Genomic DNA, 22,415 nt, shown 5'->3' on the forward strand with positions numbered 1-22,415 from the left:
GTAAACACTGACACTCTCCTGTGGATCCTGTGTTAACACTGACACACTCCTGTGGATCCTGTGTAAACACTGACACACTCCTGTGGATCCTGTCTAAACACTAACACACTCCTGTGGATCCTGTGTAAACACTGACACACTCTTGTGGATCCTGTGTGAACACTGACACACTCCTGTGGATCCTGTGTAAACAGTGACACACTCCTGTGGATCCTGTGTAAACACTGACACACTCCTGTGGATCCTGTGTAAACACTGACACACTCTTGTGGATCCTGTGTGAACACTGACACACTCCTGTGGATCCTGTGTAAACACTGACACACTCCTGTGTAAACACTAACACACTCCTGTGGATCCTCTGTAAACACTGACACACTCCTGTGGATCCTGTGTAAACACTAACACACTCCTGTGGATCCTGTGTAAACACTAACACACTCCTGTGGATCCTGTGTAAACACTAACACACTACTGTGGATCCTGTGTAAACACTGACACACTCCTGTGGATCCTGTGTAAACACTGACACACTCCTGTGGATCCTGTGTAAACACTGACACACTCCTGTGGATCCTGTGTAAACACTGACACACTCCTGTGGATCCTGTGTAAACACTGACACACTCCTGTGGATCCTGTGTAAACACTAACACACTACTGTGGATCCTGTGTAAACTCTGACACACTCCTTTGGATCCTCTGTAAACACTGACACTCTCCTGTGGATCCTGTGTAAACACTGACACACTCCTGTGGATCCTGTGTAAACACTGACACACTCCTGTGGATCCTGTGTAAACACTGACACACTCCTGTGGATCCTGTGTAAACACTGACACACTCCTGTGGATCCTGTGTAAACACTGACACACTCCTGTGGATCCTGTGTATACACTGACACACTCCTGTGGATCCTGTGTAAACACTGACACACTCCTGTGGATCCTGTGTAAACACTGACACACTCCTGTGGATCCTGTGGAAACACTGACACACTCCTGTGGATCCTGTGTAAACACTAACACACTCCTGTGGATCCTCTGTAAACACTGACACTCTCCTGTGGATCCTGTGTAAACACTGACACACTCCCTCGGATCCTGTGTAAACAGTGACACACTCCTGTCGATCCTGTGTAAACACTGACACACTCCTGTGGATCCTGTGTAAACACTGACACACTCCTGTGGATCCTGTGTAAACACTGACACACTCCTGTGGATCCTGTGTAAACAGTGACACACTCCTGTCGATCCTGTGTAAACACTAACACACTCCTGTCGATCCTGTGTAAACACTAACACACTCCTGTCGATCCTGTGTAAACACTAACACACTCCTGTGGATCCTGTGTAAACACTAACACACTCCTGTCGATCCAGTGTAAACACTGACACACTCCTCTGGATCCTGTGTAAACACTAACACACTCCTGTGGATCCTGTGTAAACACTGACACACTCCTGTGGATCCTGTGTAAACACTAACACACTCCTGTCGATCCTGTGTAAACACTAACACACTCCTGTGGATCCTGTGTAAACACTGACACACTCCTGTGGATCCTGTGTAAACACTAACACACTCCTGTGGATCCTGTGTAAACACTAACACACTCCTGTGGATCCTGTGTAAACACTGACACACTCCTGTGGATCCTGTGTAAACACTGACACACTCCTGTGGATCCTGTGTAAACACTGACACACTCCTGTCGATCCTGTGTGAACACTGACACACTCCTGTGGATCCTGTGTAAACACTGACACACTCCTGTGGATCCTGTGTAAACACTGACACACTCCTGTGGATCCAGTGTAAACACTGACACACTCCTGTGGATCCTGTGTAAACACTGACACACTCCTGTGGATCCTGTGTAAACACTGACACACTCCTGTGGATCCTGTGTAAACACTGACACACTCCTGTGGATCCTGTGTAAACACTAACACACTCCTGTGGATCCTGTGTAAACACTAACACACTCCTGTGGATCCTGTGTAAACACTAACACACTCCTGTGGATCCTGTGTAAACACTAACACACTCCTGTGGATCCTGTGTAAACACTAACACACTCCTGTGGATCCTGTGTAAACACTGACACACTCCTGTGGATCCTGTGTAAACACTAACACACTCCTGTGGATCCTGTGTAAACACTAACACACTCCTGTGGATCCTGTGTAAACACTAACACACTCCTGTGGATCCTGTGTAAACACTAACACACTCCTGTGGATCCTGTGTAAACACTGACACACTCCTGTGGATCCTGTGTAAACACTGACACACTCCTGTGGATCCTGTGTAAACACTGACACACTCCTGTGGATCCTGTGTAAACACTGACACACTCCTGTGGATCCTGTGTAAGCACTGACACACTCCTGTGGATCCTGTGTAAACACTAACACACTCCTGTGGATCCTGTGTAAACACTAACACACTCCTGTGGATCCTGTGTAAACACTAACACACTCCTGTGGATCCTGTGTAAACACTGACACACTCCTGTGGATCCTGTGTAAACACTGACACACTCCTGTGGATCCTGTGTAAACACTAACACACTCCTGTGGATCCTGTGTAAACACTAACACACTCCTGTGGATCCTGTGTAAACACTGACACACTCCTGTGGATCCTGTGTAAACACTGACACACTCCTGTGGATCCTGTGTAAACACTGACACACTCCTGTGGATCCTGTGTAAACACTGACACACTCCTGTGGATCCTGTGTAAACACTGACACACTCCTGTGGACACTCTTATCACTGACTTACTCCCAGGTAGAGGAATGTCCTCCCCCGCCCCCTGACAGAGGCATGTGGGGAAGGGCCTGTGATAGTCGCTGAATCTGGAGACAGGGAAAGAAAATAAAAGGCTTGAAAAGTGTCTGTTGCTCAATGAGGAACGTTTATTCCCACAGGCCTCCTTGGTTCTTTCTGCCCCAACATTCTGGGCTGTTTTTTAGCTCATAAATATGGAGAGAATTGCTGCCTCGGGTTGGTACCTGGAGGTCTGGTTGCCCTGAGAACTCACATGAGGCTTTCGTACAATATTCAGGTACGTGATTGAGCTCCTTGCACTCTACCCCAGCTGAGGGCCCGTAAGCCATTTTATAGAGCAGGGATAGGTGCACTGCCCTTTCACCTCTGGGGCCTGGGTTAGTTTGCAGTCCAGGCTGAAGCGATGAAGGTGTCTCACTCGGCTTTCATCCTTGTTTTCAAATCCCTCCATGGTCTCGCCCCTCCCTATCTCTGTAATCTCCTTCAGCCCCACAACCTCCACCAGCCCCCCCTCCGAGATATCTGCGCTCCTCTAATTCTACCCTCTTGAACATCCCTGATTATAATCGCTCCACCATTGGTGGCTGTGCCTACTGTTGCCTCGGCCCTGAACTCTGGAATTCCCTGCCTAAACCTCTCCGCCTCTCTATCCTCCTTCGTCTTTCCTGAAACCCTGCCTCTTAGACCAAGCATTTGGTCACCTATCCTAATAAAGAAAGAGAGACTTGCATTTATATAGCGCCTTTCACCATCTCAGGACGTCCCAAAACGCTTTACAGCCAATGAAGTGCTTTTGAAGTGTAGTCACTGTTGTAATGTAGGAAACGTGGCTACCAATTTGCACACAGCAAGCTCCCACAAACAGAACTGTGATAATGACCAGATAATCTGTTTTAGTGATGTTGATTGAGAGATAAATATTGGCCAGGACACCGGGGAGAACTCCCCTGCTCTTCTTCGAAATAGTGCCATGGGATCTTTTTACGTCCACCTGAGAGGGCAGACGGGGCTTCGGTTTAATGTCACATCCAAAAGACGGCACCTCCGACAGTGCAGCACTCCCTCAGCGCTGCACTGGAGTGCCAGCCTAGATTTTTGTGCTCAAGTCTCTGGAGTGGGACTTTACACACAACCTTCTGACTCGGAGTGAGCGTGTTAACCACTGAGCCACTGCTGACACCGTCTCCTTATTTGGCTTGGCATCAAATGTTGTCCAATTACGCTCCAATGAAGCACCTTGGCACATTTTACTATGTTAAAGGCGCTATATAAATGCAAGTTGTTATTTGGCAACTTGGCTCTGAGAGGATATCCGATAAGGACGGTCAATGTGAGAAATGGAAATGGGGGTGTGGTGGGGGATGGGGGGAATCCATCACTGGATCTGCTCAGACCCACAGACTGTCTCGGGCCCACGGACTGACTCAAACCCATTGACCGGCTTGGTCCCGCTGACTGGCTCAGACCCACTGACTGGCTTGGGCCCACTGACTGACTCGAACCCACAGACTGGCTCGAACCCACTGACTGACTCGAACCCACTGACTGGCTCAAACCCACTGACCGGCTCGGACCCACTGACCGGCTCGGACCCACTGACCGGCTCGGTCCCACTGACCGGCTCGGTCCCACTGACTGGCTCAGACCCACTGACTGGCTCGGGCCCACTGACTGGCTCAAACCCACTGACTGGCTCGGGCCCACTGACTGGCTCAAACCCACTGACTGGCTCGCGCCCACTGACTGGCTCGCGCCCACTGACCGGCTCGGGCCCACTGACTGGCTCAAACCTACTGACCGGCTCGGTCCCACTGACTGGCTCAAACCCACTGACTGGCTCAAACCCACTGACTGGCTCGCGCCCACTGACCGGCTCGGGCCCACTGACTGGCTCAAACCCACTGACTGGCTCGGGCCCACTGACTGGCTCAAACCCACTGACTGGCTCGCGCCCACTGACTGGCTCGCGCCCACTGACCGGCTCGGGCCCACTGACCGGCTCAAACCCACTGACTGGCTCAAACCCACTGACTGGCTCGCGCCCACTGACCGGCTCGGGCCCACTGACCGGCTCGCGCCCATTTACCGGCTCCGGCCCACTGACTGGCTCAAACCCATTGACCGGCTCCGGCCCACTGACCGGCTCGGGCCCACTGACCGGCTCGGGCCCACTGACCGGCTCGGGCCCACTGACCGGCTCGGGCCCACTGACCGGCTCGGGCCCACTGACCGGCTCGGGCCCACTGACCGGCTCGGGCCCACTGACTGGCTCGGGCCCACTGACTGGCTCGGGCCCACTGACTGGCTCGGGCCCACTGACTGGCTCGGGCCCACTGACTGGCTCGGGCCTACTGACTGGCTCGGGCCCACTGACTGGCTCGGGCCCACTGACTGGCTCGGGCCCACTGACTGGCTCGGGCCCACTGACTGACTCGAACCCACTGACTGACTCGAACCCACTGACTGACTCGAACCCACTGACTGGCTCGGACCCACTGACCGGCTCGGACCCACTGACTAGCTCAAACCCACTGACCGGCTTGGGCCCACTGACCGGCTCGGACCCACTGACTTGCTCGGGCCCACTGACTGGCTCGGACCCACTGACAGGCTCGGGCCCATGACTGGCTCGGACCCACTGGCTGGTTCCGGCCCACTGACTGGCTCGGACCCACTGACTGGCTCGGACCCACTGACCGGCTCGAGCCCACTGACTGGCTCAGGCCCACTGACTGTCTCGTACCCACAGACTGGCTCGGACCCACTGACCGGCTCGGACCCACAGACCGGCTCGGACCCACTGACCGGCTCGGACCCACTGACCGGCTCGGACCCACTGACCGGCTCGGACCCACTGACCGGCTCGGACCCACTGACCGGCTCGGACCCACTGACTGGCTCGGACCTACTGACTGACTCGGACCCACTGATTGGCTCCGGCCCACAGACTGTCTTGAACCCACAGACTGGCTCGGGCCCACTGACTGGCTCGGGCCCACTGACTGGCTCGGGCCCACTGACTGGCTCGGGCCCACTGACTGGCTCGGGCCCACTGACTGGCTCGGCCCCACTGACTGGCTCGGCCCCACTGACTGGCTCGGCCCCACTGACTGGCTCGGCCCCACTGACTGGCTCGGGCCCACTGACTGGCTCGGGCCCACTGACTGGCTCGGGCCCACTGACTGGCTCGGGCCCACTGACTGGCTCGGGCCCACTGACTGACTGGGCCCTGACTGGCTCGGGCCCACTTAGAATAAGAACTTCACAAACTGACCTTATCCATATCATTTGATGCTCATCTCCTCCTCCTATCATTGCATTAATGGATGTTCAGTCTTTGAATTTGGGTGAAAATTGGTTTTGATAGGGTTTGGATTGAGATTGGATTGGGAATGGATTGGGTTTGGATTGGGATTGGATTGGGTTTGGATTTGGATTGGAGTGGGTTTGGATTGGGATTGGATTGGGTTTTCGATTGGGTTTGGATTGGGTTTGGATTGGGATTGGATTGGGATTGGATTGGGTTTGGATAGGGATTGGATTTGGATTGGATTGGTTTTGGATTGGATTGGGATTGGATTGGATTGGGATTGGATTTGATTTGGATTGTGATTGGATTGGGATTGGATTGAGAGTGGATTGGGTTTGGATTGGGATTGGATTGGGATTGGATTGGGTTTGGTTTGGGATTGGATTTGGTTTGGATTGGGATTGGATTTGGTTTGGATTGGGATTGGATTGGGATTATATTGGGATTGGATTTGGATTGGATTGGGATTGGATTGGGTTTGGATTGTGATTGGATTGTGTTTGGATTTGGGATTGGATGAGGATTGGGTTGGGATTGGATTGGGTTTGGATGTGGATTGGATTGGGATTGGATTGAGATTGGATTGAGATTGGATTGGGTTTGGATTGGAATTGGATTGGAATTGGATTGGGTTTGCATTGGGATGGGATTGGGATTGGATTGGGTTTCTATTGGGATTGGATTGTGATTGGATTGGGATTGAATTGGGATTGGATTGGGATTGGATTTGGATTTCATTGGGAATGAATTGGTTTTGGATTGGGATTGGATTTAGTTTGGAATGAGTTTGGATTGGGATTGGATTGGTTTAGTATTGGGATAGGATTGGCATTGAACTGGTTTTGGATTGGGATTGGATTGGGATTGGATTGGGTTTGGATTGGGTTTGGATTGGGGTTGGATTGGGATTGGATTGGGATTGGATTGGGTTTGGATTGGGATTGGATTTGCTTTGGATTGGGTTTGGATTGGGTTTTGGATTGGGTTTGGATTGGGATTTAATTGGGTTTGGATTGGGATTGGATTGGGTAATGGATTGGGTTTGGATTGGGTTTGGATTGGTATTGGATTGGGTTTGCATTGGGATTGGATTGGGTTTTGGATTGGGATTTTATTGGGATTGGATTGGGATTGGATTGGGATTGGATTGGGTTTGGATTGGGATTGGATTTGGTTTGGATTGGGTTTGGATTGGGTTTGGATTTGGATTGGATTGGGTTTGGAATGGGATTGGATTGGGATTGGATTGGGTTTGGATTGGGATTGGATTGGGATTGGATTGGGATTGGATTGGGTTTGGATTGGGATTGGATTGGGATTGGATTGGGTTTGGAATGGGATTGGATTGGGTTTGGATTGGGTTTAGATTGGGATTAGATTGGGATTTGATTAGGTTTGGATTGTGGTTGGATTTGGTTTGCATTGGGATTGGATTGGGATTGGATTGGGTTTGGATTGGGATTGGATTTGGTTTGGATTGGGTTTGGGTTTGGATTGGGATTGGATTGGGATTGGATTGGGATTGGATTGGGTTTGGATTGGGATTGGATTGGGTTTCGATTTGTATTGCATTGGGTTTGGATTTTGATTGAATTGGGTTTGAATTGGGTTTGGATTGGGATTGGGTTGGGATTGGATTGGGTTTGGATTGGGATTGGATTGGGTTTGGATTGGGGTTGGATTGGGATTGAATTGGTTTTGTATTGGGATTCAATTTGGTTTGGATTGAGATTGGATTGGTTTTGGATTGGGATTGGATTGGGATTGAATTGGTTTTGGATTGGGATTGGATTGGGTTTGGATTGGATTTGGATTGGGTTGGGATTGGGTTTGGATTGGATTTGGATTGGGTTTGGATTGAGATTGAATTCATTTTGGATTGGGTATGGATTGAATTTGGATTGAGATTGGATTGGGATTGAATTGGTTTTGGATTGGGTTTGAATTGGGTTTGGATTGGGTTTGAATTGGGTTTGGATTGGGTTTGAATTGGGTTTGGATTGGCTTTGGATTGGGTTTGGATTGGCTTTGGATTGGGTTTGGATTTGGATTGGATTGGGATTGGATTGGCTTTGGATTGGGTTTGAATTGGGTTTGGATTGGGATTGGATTGGCTTTGGGTTTGGTTTGGATTTGGTTTGGATTTGGTTTGGATTGGCTTTGGATTTGGTTTGGATTTGGTTTGGATTGGCTTTGGATTGGGTTTGGATTTGGTTTGGATTTGGTTTGGATTGGGATTGGATTGGGATTGGATTGGGATTGGATTGGGATTGGATTGGGTTTGGATTTGGTTTGGATTGGGTTTGGATTGGGTTTGGATTTGGTTTGGATTGGGTTTGGATTGGGTTTGGATTGGGTTTGGATTGGGTTTGGATTTGGTTTGGATTGGGATTGGATTGGGTTTGGATTGGGTTTGGATTGGGTTTGGATTGGGTTTGGATTGGGTTTGGATTGGGTTTGGATTGGGTTTGGATTGGGTTTGGATTTGGTTTGGATTGGGTTTGGATTGGATTGGCTTTGGATTGGATTTGGATTTGGTTTGGATTGGGATTGGATTGGGTTTGGATTGGGATTGGATTGGGTTTGGATTGGCTTTGGATTGGGTTTGGATTTGGTTTGGATTGGGATTGGATTGGGTTTGGATTGGGTTTGGATTGGGTTTGGATTGGGATTGGATTGGGATTGGATTGGGTTTGGATTGGGTTTGGATTGGGTTTGGATTGGGTTTGGATTGGGTTTGGATTGGGTTTGGATTGGCTTTGGATTGGGTTTGGATTTGGTTTGGATTGGGTTTGGATTGGGTTTGGATTTGGTTTGGATTGGGTTTGGATTGGGTTTGGATTGGGTTTGGATTGGGTTTGGATTGGGTTTGGATTGGGATTGGATTGGGTTTGGATTGGGTTTGGATTGGGTTTGGATTGGGTTTGGATTGGGTTTGGATTGGGTTGGGATTGGGTTTGGATTGGATTTGGATTGGGTTTGGATTGAGATTGAATTCATTTTGGATTGGGTATGGATTGAATTTGGATTGAGATTGGATTGGGATTGAATTGGTTTTGGATTGGGTTTGAATTGGGTTTGGATTGGGTTTGAATTGGGTTTGGATTGGGTTTGGATTTGGATTGGATTGGGATTGGATTGGGTTTGGATTGGGTTTGGATTGGGATTGGATTGGGTTTGGATTGGGATTGGATTGGGTTTGGATTGGGTTTGGATTGGGATTGGATTGGGTTTGGATTGGGTTTGGATTGGGATTGGATTGGGTTTGGATTGGGTTTGGATTGGGTTTGGATTGGGTTTGGATTTGGATTGGATTGGGTTTGGATTGGGATTGGATTGGGTTTGGATTGGGATTGGATTGGGTTTGGATTTGGTTTGGATTGGGTTTGGATTGGGTTTGGATTGGGTTTGGATTGGGATTGGATTTGGTTTGGATTGGGATTGGATTGGGTTTGGATTGGGTTTGGATTTGGTTTGGATTTGGATTGGATTGGGTTTGGATTGGGATTGGATTGGGTTTGGATTTGGTTTGGATTGGGTTTGGATTGGGATTGGATTGGGTTTGGATTGGGATTGGATTGGGATTGGATTGGGTTTGGATTGGGTTTGGATTGGGTTTGGATTGGGTTTGGATTGGGTTTGGATTGGGATTGGATTGGGTTTGGATTGGGATTGGATTGGGATTGGATTGGGTTTGGATTGGGATTGGATTGGGTTTGGATTGGGTTTGGATTGGGATTGGATTGGGTTTGGATTGGGTTTGGATTGGGTTTGGATTGGGATTGGATTGGGATTGGATTGGGTTTGGATTGGGATTGGATTGGGATTGGATTGGGTTTGGATTGGGTTGGGATTGGATTGGGATTGGATTGGGTTTGGATTGGGTTTGGATTGGGTTTGGATTGGGATTGGATTGGGTTTGGATTGGGATTGGATTGGGTTTGGATTTGGTTTGGATTGGGATTGGATTGGGATTGGATTGGGATTGGATTGGGATTGGATTGGGATTGGATTGGGTTTGGATTGGGATTGGATTGGGTTTGGATTGGGATTGGATTTGGTTTGGATTGGGTTTGGATTGGGATTGGATTGGGTTTGGATTGGGATTGGATTGGGTTTGGATTGGGTTTGGATTGGGATTGGATTGGGATTGGATTGGGTTTGGATTGGGATTGGATTGGGATTGGATTGGGTTTGGATTGGGATTGGATTGGGTTTGGATTGGGTTTGGATTGGGTTTGGATTGGGATTGGATTGGGATTTGATTGGGTTTGGATTGGGATTGGATTGGGTTTGGATTGGGTTTGGATTGGGATTGGATTGGGATTGGATTGGGTTTGGATTGGGATTGGATTGGGATTGGATTGGGATTGGATTGGGTTTGGATTGGGATTGGATTGGGATTGGATTGGGTTTGGATTGGGATTGGATTGGGATTGGATTGGGTTTGGATTGGGTTTGGATTGGGTTTGGATTGGGATTGGATTGGGATTGGATTGGGATTGGATTGGGATTGGATTGGGTTTGGATTGGGTTTGGATTGGGTTTGGATTGGGTTTGGATTGGGTTTGGATTGGGTTTGGATTGGGTTTGGATTGGGTTTGGATTGGGTTTGGATTGGGTTTGGATTGGGTTTGGATTGGGTTTGGATTGGGTTTGGGAGATGGGTCAGCGTCCCTCTGAATGCCAAATAGTATAAGAATGGGCCAACAATTGGCAGAAAACCTCTGAAAGTGGAATATTTAGTGACAGGGAAAGCCTTTCATATCCAGGACCACCGTTATACCCAAATCTTTCAATGCACACCAATCTCCGAGAGTGCCTTCTGTTCTAATCTCCCCACAGTTGTACTGCTTAGGTTTAGTTTGTTATTTTACTTTTAAAGATCCATTTTAATCAGCCAACCCTAACCTGTAAGTCTTTAGTGGAGGCTCTCACCTGTGTCTCAGTGAGCCTAAGCTTACCCCCACCAGCCCCCCGCCCCCTCCACCCCCATTCCCTCAATCCCTTCTCTCTCTAAAACTGCAGCCCAATTTCTTTTCCCCCCGTTTATACTGTCTGCCTTCCCTGGTTACGTCATCCATGTCATTGGGTGAACAAGCTCTCCTGATTCCCTTCTGACTCCTCACTTTCTAATTTGGAGCTGGAACTTTAATCCTTTACCACAGTGAACACTTTGCTGGGATGCATTGTGTTAATTCTTTCACCAGCTCCAAAATTCCAATCTGTGACCTAGACATTTAAATGTGAATAAATGTGGAGTAATTCACACTGATAGGGGCTGTGTGAAAGGTGTGTGGAGAAGGGGCATGTGGAGTCATTCACACTGATAGGGGCTGTGTGAAAGGTGTGTGGAGAAGGGGAAGCCACGAACAGCTTTTACACCCAGAGGGTAATGGCATTGTGGAATGAATTACCAGTGAGCAGGCCATGCAAGTGGGGTCAAGGATCAATCGATTACATCTGGAGAGAGGGCGGATTGAGGGACAGGGTGATAAGGCGAGCAATTGGCGTTGTGGGATATGGTGAGAAGGTGGTTGGGATGGGTTAAATTTCCAACAAGTGCGATGAGCTTATGGACATAGTTGTCACTAAGAATGAGACCATCCATTCAGCTGCCTCCGCTACTTTCCTCCCTTCTCCTTTCTCTCCAAACCAGATGCCCCCACCCCGCACCACCTCCCCCGGGGGTTCCTCCCCCACTGGCCTAGCCCTTGAACCCATGTCTCTCTCTCTCTCTCTCTCTCTCTCTCTCTCTCTCATTTCTTTATCTCCTCTCATGCACTCTCCAAGATCACATCATACATGAGACTTGCCTCCTACTCCCCTGATCCCATTCCCACTAAACTGCTGACCAGCCAACTTCCCTTCCTGGCCCCCATGTTAGCTGACATTTTAAATGGTTCCCGCTCCTCGGGTACTGTCCGCCTCCCTTTAAAAACCAATTCCACCCTTCTCCCTGCCCACTGCCTCTGGCTAAATCAGACTCTTCACAACCTTGTTGTCCTATTTTGACCCCGATCGGAGTTTCTGACCCCATATGCTCACCATCTAACCTACTTCTACCTCTAACATCATTTGCCTTCGCCCATCTCTCGCTGAAACTCTCATCCATGTCTTTGTCACCTCCAGAGGGTATCCATGAGGTGCTGTGGGCCATCAGCAGCAGCAGTATTGTATTCCACCACAATCTGTAACCTCATGGCCCGGCATATCCCTCTAGCATTACCACCAAACCAGGGGACCAACCCTGGTTCAATAAGGAGTGTAGATGAGCATGCCAGGAACAGTACCAGGCATACCTAAAAATGAGGTGCCAACCTGGGGAAGCTGCAACACAGGACTACATGCATGCTAAAAAGTGGAAGCAGCATCTATACACAGGGCTAAGCAATCCCACAATCAACGGATCAGATCAAAGCTCTGCAGTCCTGCCACATCCAGTCCTGAATGGTGGTGGACCATTAAACAACTAACGGGAGGAGGAGGCTCCATGAATATCCCCGTGAGTGCAAAAGACAAGGCTGAAGTGTTTGCAACCATCTTCTGCCAGAAGTGTCGAGTGGATCCATATCGGCCTACTCCCGAGGTCCCCACCATCACAGAAGCCAGTCTTCAGCCAATTCGATTCACTCCACGTGATATCGAGAAACGGCTGAGCGCACTGGATACAGCAAAGGCTATGGGCCCCGACAAAATCCCGGCTATCGTGCTGAAGACTTGTGCTCCAGAACTAGCTGCACCTCTAGCCAAGCTGTTCCAGCGCAGCTACAACACTGGCATCTATCCGACAATGTGGAAACTGTCCAGGTATGTCCTGTCCACAAAAAGCAGGACAAATCCAACCGGCCAATTACCGCCCCATCAGTCTACTCTCAATCATTAGCAAAGTGATGGAAGGTGTCATCGACAGTGCTATCAAGCGCCACTTACTCACCAATAACCTGCTCACTGATGCCCAGTTTGGGTTCCGCCAAGACCACTCGGCTCCAGACCTCATTACAGCCTTGGTCCAAACATGGACAAAGGAGCTGAATTCCAGAGGTGAGGTGAGAGTGACTGCCCTTGACATCAAGGCAGCATTTGATCGGTCTGGCATCAACAAGCCCTTGTAAAATTGAAGTCAATGGGAATCAGGGGGAAAATGCTCCACTGGCTGGAGTCATGCCGAACACAAACGAAGATGGTTGTGGTGATTGAAGGTCAATCATCACAGCCCCAGGACATCGCTGCAGGAGTTCCTCAGGGCAGTGTCCTAGGCCCAACCATCTTCAGCTGCTTCATCAATAACCTTCCCTCCAACATAAGGTCAGAAATGGGGATGTTCGCTGATGTCAGCATAGTGTTCAGTGCCATTCACAACTCCTCAGATAATGAAGCATGCAACAAGACCTGGACGACTTTCAAGCTTGGGCTGATAAGTGGCAGGTAACATTCGCACCACAGAAATGCCAGGCAATGACTATCTCCAACAAGCGAGAATCTAACCACTTCCCCTTGACATTCAATGGCATTACCATCGCCAAATAACCCACTATCAACATCCTGGGGGTCACCATTGACCAGAAACTTAACTGGACCAGCCACATAAATACTGTGGCAACAAGAGCAGGTCAGAGGCTGGGTAATCTGCGGCGAGTGTCTCACCCCCTGACTCCCCAAAGCCTTTCCACTATCTACAAGGCACAAGTAAGGAGTGTGATGGAATACTCTCCACTTGCCTGGATGAGTGCAGCTGCAACAACACTCAAGAAGCTCGACTCCATCCAGGACAAAGCAGCCCATTTGATTGGCACCCCATCCACCACCTTAAACATTCACTCCCTCCACCATCGGAGCACCGTGGCTGCAGTATGTACCAACTACAAGATGCACTGCAGCAACTCGCCAAGGCTTCTTCGGCAGCACCTCCCAAACCCGCAACCTCTTCCACCTAGAAGGACAAGGGCAGCAGGCACATGGGAACACCACCACCTCCAAGTTCCCCTCCAAGTCACACACCATCCTGACTTATAAGTATATCGCCGTTCCTTCATCGTCGCTGGGTCAAAATCCTGCAACTCCCTACCTAACAGTACTGTGGGAGTACCTTCACCACACAAACTGCAGCAGTTCAAGAAAGCGGTTCACCACCACCTTCTCGAGGGCAATTAGCGATGGGCAATAAATGCTGGCCTTGCCAGCGACGCCCAGATCCCATAAGCAAATTTAAAAAAAGACTCAACTATTTCAATTTTCCTATTCTCCACTCTCTGTAAACTTCAGCTCATCCAAAATCCTGTTGCCTGTATTCTATCCTGCACCAAATCCTGCTCACCCGTGGTCCCTGTCTTTCTGATCTACATTGGCTCCTGGTCCCCCAATGCCCTACATTTAAAATCCTCATCATTGTGTTTAAATCTCTTCATGGCCACTGCCCTCCCTATCTTTATAACCTGCTCCAGCCCTACAACCCCTCCCCTGCTGAACTCTCTGTTCCTTGACTCTGACCTTTTGAACATTCCCTTCCTCCCTATACTCTATGATGATTGGCGGCCATGCCTTTAGAGTCCAGGGCCCCATTCTCTGGAATTCCATCCCTAAAACTTTACGCCTCTGCACCTCTCTCTCCTCCTTTAAGACCCTCCTTAAAACGTATCTCTTTCACCAAGCTTTTGGTCACCCCATTTAATATCTTCTTTGGTTCAGTGTCCATTCTTTCGATTATACCTCTGTGAAGCACCTTGGGATGTTTTTCTAATTTAAAGGCACTATATACATGCAAGTTATTGTTATTGAGAGATACAGTGAGAAGGTGTGTCAGGTAGGTTGAGGAACGTGGGGATTAGTTTGGGTTGAGGGACATGGGGAGAAGGTTGGCTTGAGGGACGTGGGTAGAATGTTGGGTTGAGAGATATGGGGAGAAGGCTGGGTTGAGAGATATGGGGAGAAGGTTGGGTTGAGGGATGTGGGGAGAAGGTTTGGTTGAGGGACTTGGGGAGAAGGTTGGGTTGAGGGACGTGGTGAGATGGTTGGGTTGAGGGACATGGGGAGAAGGTTGGGTTGAGAGATATGGGGAGAAGGCTGGGTTGAGAGATATGGGGAGAAGGTTGGGTAGAGGGACCTGGGGAGAAGTTTGGGTTGAGAGATATGGAGAGACTGTTGGGTTGAGCAATATGGGGAGAAGGTAGGGTTGAGAGATGTGGGGAGAAGGTGGATTGAGGGACCTGGGGAGAAGGTTGGGTTGAGGGATGTGGTGTGAAGGTTGGGTGGATGGACGTGGGGAGAAGGTTGGGTTGAGGAATGTGGCGAGAGGGTGTGGTTGAGGAATGTGGTGAGAAAGTTGGTTTGAGGGATGTGGTGAGAACGTTGGGTTGAGGGATGTGGGGAGAAGGTTGGGTTGAGGGATGTGGGGAGAAGGTTGGTTTGAGGGACGTAGGGAGAAGGTTGGGTTGAGGGACGTGGTGAGAACGTTGGGTTGAGGGATGTGGGGAGAAGGTTGGGTTGAGGGACGTGGTGAGAAGTTTGGGTTGAGGGACGTGGGGAGAAGGTTGGGTTGAGGGACGTGGGGAGAAGGTTGGGTTGCAGGATTTGGGGAGAAGGTTGGGTTGAGGGGCGTGGGGAGAAGGTTGGGTTGAGGGACGTGGGAAGAAGGTTGGGTTGAGGGACATGGGGAGAAGGTTGGGTTGCGGGATTTGGGGAGAAGCTTCGGTTGAGGGACATGGGGAGAAGGTTGGTTTGAGGGACGTGGGGAGAAGGCGGGTTGAGAGATGTGGGGAGAAGGTGGGTTGAAGGACATGGGGAAAAGGTTGGGTTGAGAGATATGGGGTGAAGGTTGGGTTGAGAGACATGGGGAGAAGGTTGGTTCAGAGATGTGGGGAGAAGGTTGGGTTGAGGGACGTGGTGAGATGGTTGGGTTGAGGGACGTGGTGAGATGGTTGGGTTGAGAGACGTGGGGAGAAGGCGGGTTGAAGGACATGGGGAAATGGTTGGGATGAGGGAGATGGGGAGAAGGTTGGGTTCAGAGATGTGGGGAGAAGGTTGGGTTGACAGATGTGGGGAGAAGGTTGGGTTGAGAGATATGGGGAGAAGGTTGGGTTGAGGGACATGGGGAGAAGGTTGGGTTCAGAGACGTGGGGAGAAGGTTGGGTTGAGGGATGTGGGGAGAAGGTTGGGTTGAGGGACATGGGGAGAAGTTGGGGTTGAAGGATGTGGTGAGAAGGTTGTATTGAGGGACGTGGGGAGAAGTTTGGGTTGAGGGACGTGGGGAGAAGGTTGGGTTGAGGGACGTGCTGAGATGGTTGGGATGAGGGACATGGGGAGAAGGTTGGTTTGAGGGATGTGGGGAGAAGGTTGGGTTGAGAGATATGGGAAGAAGGTTGGGTTGAGGGACGTGGAGAGCAGGTTGGGTTGAGGGACATTGGGAGAAGGTTGGGATGAGAGATATGGGCAGAATGTTGGGTTGGGCGATATGGGGAGAAGGTTGGGTTGAGGGATGTGGGGAGAAGGTTGGGGTGAAGGATTTGAGGAGAAAGTTGGGTTGTGGGACGTGGTGAGATGGTTGGTTTCAGGGACATGGGGAGAAGGTTGGGTTGAGGGATGTGGTGAGAAGTTTGGGTTGAGAGATGTGGGGAGAATGCTGGGTTGAGGGACGTGGGGAGAAGGTTGGGTTGAGGGATGTGGTGAGAAGGTTGAGTTGAGGGAAGTGATGAGAAGTTTGGGTTGAGGGATGTGGGGAGAAGGTTCGGTTGAGGGACGTGGGGAGAAGGTTGGGTTGAGGGACATGGGGAGAAGGTGGGGTGAGAAATGTGGTGAGAAGGTTGGGTTGAGGGACATGGGGAGAAGGTTGTGTTGAGGGATGTGGGGAGAAGGTTGGGTTGAGGGACGTGAGGAGAAGGTTTGGTTGAGGGACGAGGGGAGAAGGGTGGGTTGAGGTTCGTGGGGAGAAGGTTGGGTTGAGGGATGTGGTGAGAAGGTTGGGTTGAGGGACATGGGGAGAAGGTTGGGTTGAGGGATGTGGTATGAAGGTTGGGTTGAGAGCCATGGGGAGTAGGTTGGGTTGAGTAACGTGGGGAGAAGGTTGGGTTGAGGATTGTGTGGAGAAGGTTGAGTTGAGGATCGTGGGGAGAAGGTGGGTTGAGGGACATGGGGAGAAAGTTGGATTGAGGGATGTGGTGAGAAGTTTGGGTTGAGGAACGTGGGGAAAAGGTTGGGTTGAGGGATATGGGGAGACGGTTCGGTTGAGGGACATGGGGAGAAGGTTTGTTTGAGGACCGTAGGGAAAAGTTTTGGTTGAGGGACATGGGGAGAAGGTTGCGTTGAGGAACGTAGGGAAAAGGTTGGGTTGAGGGAGATGGGGAGAAGGTTCGGTTGAGGGACATGGGGAGAAGGTTTGTTTGAGGAACGTAGGGAAAAGTTTGGGTTGAGGGACATGGGGAGAAGGTTGCGTTGAGGAACGTAAGGAAAAGGTTGGGTTGAGGGACATGGGGAGAAGGTTTGGTTGAGGGACATGGGGAGAATGTTTGGTTGAGAGATATGGGGAGAAGGTTGGGTTGAGGGACGTGGGGAGCAGGTTGGGTTGAGAGATATGGGGAGAAGGTTGGGTTGAGAGATAAGGGGAGAAGATTGCGTTACGGGACGTGGGGAGAAAGTGGTTTGAGAGACGTGGGGAGAAGGTGGGTTGAGGGACTTGGGGAGAAGGTTGGGTTGAGGGATGCGGTGAAAAGGTTGGGTTGAGGGACGTGGGGAGAAGGTTGGGTTGACGGATGTGGTGAGATGGTCGGGTTGAGAGTTATGGGGATAAGGTTGGGTTGAGGGACCTGGGGAGAAGGTTGGGTTGAGGAATGTGGTGAGAAGGTTGGTTTGAGGGACGTGGCGAGAAGGTGGGGTTGATGGACTTGGAGAGAAGGTGGGGTTGAGGGACGTGAGGAGAATGTGGGGGTGAGGAATGTGGTGAGAAGGTTGGGTTGAGGGACATGGGGAGAAGGTTGGGTTGAGGGATGTGGGGAGAAGGTTGGGTTGAGTGACGTGGGGAGAAGGTTGTGTTGAGGAACGTGGGGAGAAGGTTGGGTTGAGGGACGTAGGGAGAAGGTTGGGTTGAGGGATGTGGTGAGAAGGTTCGGTTGAGGGACATGGGGCGAAGGTTGGGTTGAGGGACGTGGTGAGAAGGTTGGGTTGAGGGAAGTGTGATGAGAAGGTTGGGTTGAGGGAAGTGGGGAGAAAGTTGTGTTGAGGGACGTGGGGAGAAGGTTGGGTTGAGAGATGTGGGGAAAAGGTTGGGTTGAGGGACATGGGGAGAAGGTTGGGTTGAGGAACGTGGGGAGAAGGTGGGTTGAGGGACATGGGGAGAAAGTTGGATTGAGGGACGTGGGGAGAAGGTTGGGTTGAGGGACGTGGGGAGAAGGTTGGGTTGAGAGAAGTGGGGAAAAGGTTGGGTTGAGGGACATGGTGACAAGTTAGGGTTGAGGAACGTGGGGAGAAGGTTGGGTTGAGGGACGTGGGGAGAAGGTTGGGTTGAGAGACGAGGGGAAAAGGTTGTGTTGAGGGATATGGGGAGAAGGTTGGGTTGAGGAATGTAGGGAAAAGGTTGGGTTGAGGGACATGGGGAGAAGGTTTGGTTGAGGGACATGGGGAGAAGGTTTGGTTGAGGAACGTAGGGAAAAGGTTGGTTTGAGGGACATGGGGAGAACGTTCGGTTGAGGGACATGGGGAGAAGGTTTGGTTGAGAGATATGGGGAAAAGGTTGGGTTGAGGGACGAGGGGAGAAGGTTGGGTTGAGAGATATGGGGAGAAGGTTGGGTTGAGAGATATCGGTAGAAGGTTGCGTTGCGGGACGTGGGGAGAAGGTTGGGTTGAGGGACATGGTGAGAAGTTTGGGTTGAGGGACATGGTGAGAAGGTTGTGTTGAGAGATGTGGGGAGAAGGCTGGGTTAAGGGATGTGGGGAGAAGGTTGGGTTGAGAGACGTGGGGAGGAGGTTGGGTTAAGAGACGTGGTGAGATGGTCGGGTTGAGGGTCATGGGGCGAAGGTTGGGTTGAGGGACATGGGGAGAAGGTTGGGTTGAGAGATATGGGGAGTAGGTTGGGTTGAGGAATGTGGTGAGAAGGTTGGTTTCAGGGACGTGGGGAGAAGGTGGTGTTGATGGACTTGGAGAGAAGGTGGGGTTGAGGGACGTGAGGAGAATGTGGGGGTGAGGAATGTGGTGAGAAGGATGGGTTGAGTGACATGGGGAGAAGGTTGGGTTGAGGGATGTGGGGAGAAGGTTGGGTTGCAGGACATGGGGAGAAGGTTGGGTTGAGGAACGTGGGGAGAAGGTTGGGTTGAGGAATGTGGGGAGAAGGTTGGGTTGAGGGATGTGGGGAGAAGGTGGGGTTGAAGAATGTGGGGAGAAGGTTGGTTTGAGGAACGTGGGGAGAAGGTTTTGTTGAGGAACGTGGGAAGAAGGTTGGGTTGAGGGATGCGGTGAGAAGGTTGGGTTGAGGGACATGGGGCGAAGGTTGGGTTGAGGGACGTGGGGAGAAGGTTGGGTTGAGGGACGTGGTGAGAAGGTTAGGTTGAGGGAAGTGTGATGAGAAGGTTGGGTTGAGGGATGTGGGGAGAAGGTTGTGTTGAGGGACGTGGGGAGAAGGTTGGGTTGAGAGATGTGGGGAAGAGGTTGGGTTGAGGGACATGGGGAGACGGTTGTGTTGAGGAACGTGGGGAGAAGGTTGGGTTGAGGGACGTGGGGAGAAGGTTGGGTTAAGAGACGAGGGGAAAAGGTTGGGTTGAGGGATATGGGGAGAAGGTTGGGTTGAGGAATGTAGGGAAAAGGTTGGGTTGAGGGACATGGGGAGAAGGTTCGGTTGAGGGACATGGGGAGAAGGTTGGGCTGAGAGACGTGGGGAGAAGGTTGGGTTAAGGGATGTGGGGAGAAGGTTGGGTTGAGAGACGTGGGGAGGAGGTTGGGTTAAGGGACGTGGTGAGATGGTCGGGTTGGTGGTCATGGGGCGAAGGTTGGGTTGAGGGACATGGGGAGAAGGTTGGGTTGAGAGATATGGGGAGAAGGTTGGGTTGAGGGAACTGGGGAGAAGGTTGGGTTGAGAGATATGGGGAGAAGGTTGGGTTGAGAGATATCGGGAGAAGGTTGCATTGCGGGACGTGAGGAGAAGGTTGGGTTGAGGGACATGGTGAGAAGTTTGGGTTGAGGGACATGGTGAGAAGGTTGGGTTGAGAGACGTGGGGAGAAGGTTGGGTTAAGGGATGTGGGGAGAAGGTTGGGTTGAGAGACGTGGGGAGGAGGTTGGGTTAAGGGACGTGATGAGATGGTCGGGTTGGTGGTCATGGGGCGAAGGTTGGGTTGAGGGACATGGGGAGAAGGTTGGGTTGAGAGATATGGGGAGAAGGTTGGGTTGAGGGAACTGGGGAGAAGGTTGGGTTGAGAGACATGGGGGGTAGGTTGGGTTGAGGAATGTGGTGAGAAGGTTGGTTTGAGGGACGTGGGGAGAAGGTGGGGTTGATGGACTTGGAGAGAAGGTGGGGTTGAGGGACGTGAGGAGAATGTGGGGGTGAGGAATGTGGTGAGAAGGTTGGGTTGAGGGATGTGGGGAGAAGTCTGGGGTGAGGGACATGGGGAGAAAGTTGCGTTGAGGAACGTAGGGAAAAGGTTGGGTTGAGGGAAGTGGGGAGAAGGTTTTGTTGAGGGACATGGGGAGAATGTTTGGTTGAGAGATATGGGGAGAAGGTTGGGTTGAGGGACGTGGGGAGCAGGTTGGGTTTAGAGATATGGGGAGAAGGTTGGGTTGAGAGATAAGGGGAGAAGATTGCGTTACGGGATGTGGGGAGAAGGTTGGGTTGAGACACGTGGGGAGAAAATGGTTTGAGAGACGTGGGGAGAAGGTGGGCTGAGGGACATGTGGAGAAGGTTGGGTTGAGGAATGTGGCGAGAAGGTTGTGTTGAGGGACGTGGTGAAAAGGTTGGGTTGAGGGACGTGGGGAGAAGGTTGGGTTGACGGACGTGGTGCGATGGTCGGGTTGAGAGTTATGGGGAGAAGGTTGGGTTGAGGGACCTGGGGAGAAGGTTGGGTTGAGAGACAATGTGAGTAGGTTGGGTTGAGGAATGTGGTGAGAAGGTTGGTTTGAGGGACGTGGCGAGAAGGTGGGGTTGAGGGACGTGAGGAGAATGTGGGGGTGAGGAATGTGGTGAGAAGGTTGGGTTGAGGGACATGGGGAGAAGGTTGGGTTGAGGGATGCGGGGAGAAGGTTGGGTTGAGTGACGTGGGGAGAAGGTTGGGTTGAGGGACGTGGGGAGAAGGTTGGGTTGAGGGACGTGGTGAGAAGGTTGGGTTGAGGGAAGTGGAGAGAAAGTTGTGTTGAGGGACGTGGGGAGAAGGTTGGGTTGAGAGATGTGGGGAAAAGGTTGGGTTGAGGGACATGGGGAGAAGGTTGGGTTGAGAGACATGGGGGGTAGGTTGGGTTGAGGAATGTGGTGAGCAGGTTGGTTTGAGGGACGTGGCGAGAAGGTGGGGTTGATGGACTTGGAGAGAAGGTGGGGTTGAGGGACGTGAGGAGAATGTGGGGGTGAGGAATGTGGTGAGAAGGTTGGGTTGAGGGACATGGGGAGAAGGTTGGGTTGAGGGATGAGGGGAGAAGGTTGGGTTGAGTGACGTGGGGAGAAGGTTGTGTTGAGGGACGTGGGGAGAAGGTTGGGTTGAGGGACGTAGGGAGAAGGTTGGGTTAAGGGATGTGGTGAGAAGGTTCGGTTGAGGGACATGGGGCGAAGGTTGGGTTGAGGGACGTGGGGAGAAGGTTGGGTTGAGGGATGTGGTGAGAAGGTTGGGTTGAGAGACGTGGGGAGGAGGTTGGGTTAAGGGACGTGGTGAGATGGTCGGGTTGAGGGTCATGGTGCGAAGGTTGGGTTGAGGGACATGGGGAGAAGGTTGGTTTGAGAGATATAGGGAGAAGGTTGGGTTGAGGGACCTGGGGAGAAGGTTGGGTTGAGAGACATGGGGGGTAGGTTGGGTTGAGGAATGTGGTGAGAAGGTTGGTTTGAGGGACGTGGCGAGAAGGTGGGGTTGATGGACTTGGAGAGAAGGTGGGGTTGAGGGACGTGAGGAGAATGTGGGGGTGAGGAATGTGGTGAGAAGGTTGGGTTGAGGGACATGGGGAGAAGGTTGGGTTGAGGGATGAGGGGAGAAGGTTGGGTTGAGTGACGTGGGGAGAAGGTTGTGTTGAGGGACGTGGGGAGAAGGTTGGGTTGAGGGCCGTTGGGAGAAGGTTGGGTTAAGGGATGTGGTGAGAAGGTTCGGTTGAGGGACGTGGCGAGAAGGTTGGGTTAAGGGATGTGGGGA

The 22,415-nt window shown here is 51.2% G+C and overlaps 1 protein-coding gene across 1 annotated transcript in view; it reads left to right on the forward strand.

The window, feature by feature from the left end:
- The window catches only part of LOC147103045 (cornifelin-like), an 87,455-nt gene that overhangs the window by 13,821 nt on the left and 51,219 nt on the right, over window positions 1–22,415 (forward strand). The window contains exon 3 of the mRNA XM_085962318.1: window positions 2,942–3,078. Coding sequence (XP_085818444.1) covers window positions 2,942–3,078 — 137 coding nt within the window. The remainder of the gene's footprint in view (window positions 1–2,941; window positions 3,079–22,415) is intronic.

This window comes from Somniosus microcephalus, chromosome 20 (assembly GCF_052327205.1).
Source record: "Somniosus microcephalus isolate GS21.2 chromosome 20, FLI_Smic_1.0, whole genome shotgun sequence".
Lineage (NCBI taxonomy): Eukaryota > Metazoa > Chordata > Chondrichthyes > Squaliformes > Somniosidae > Somniosus > Somniosus microcephalus.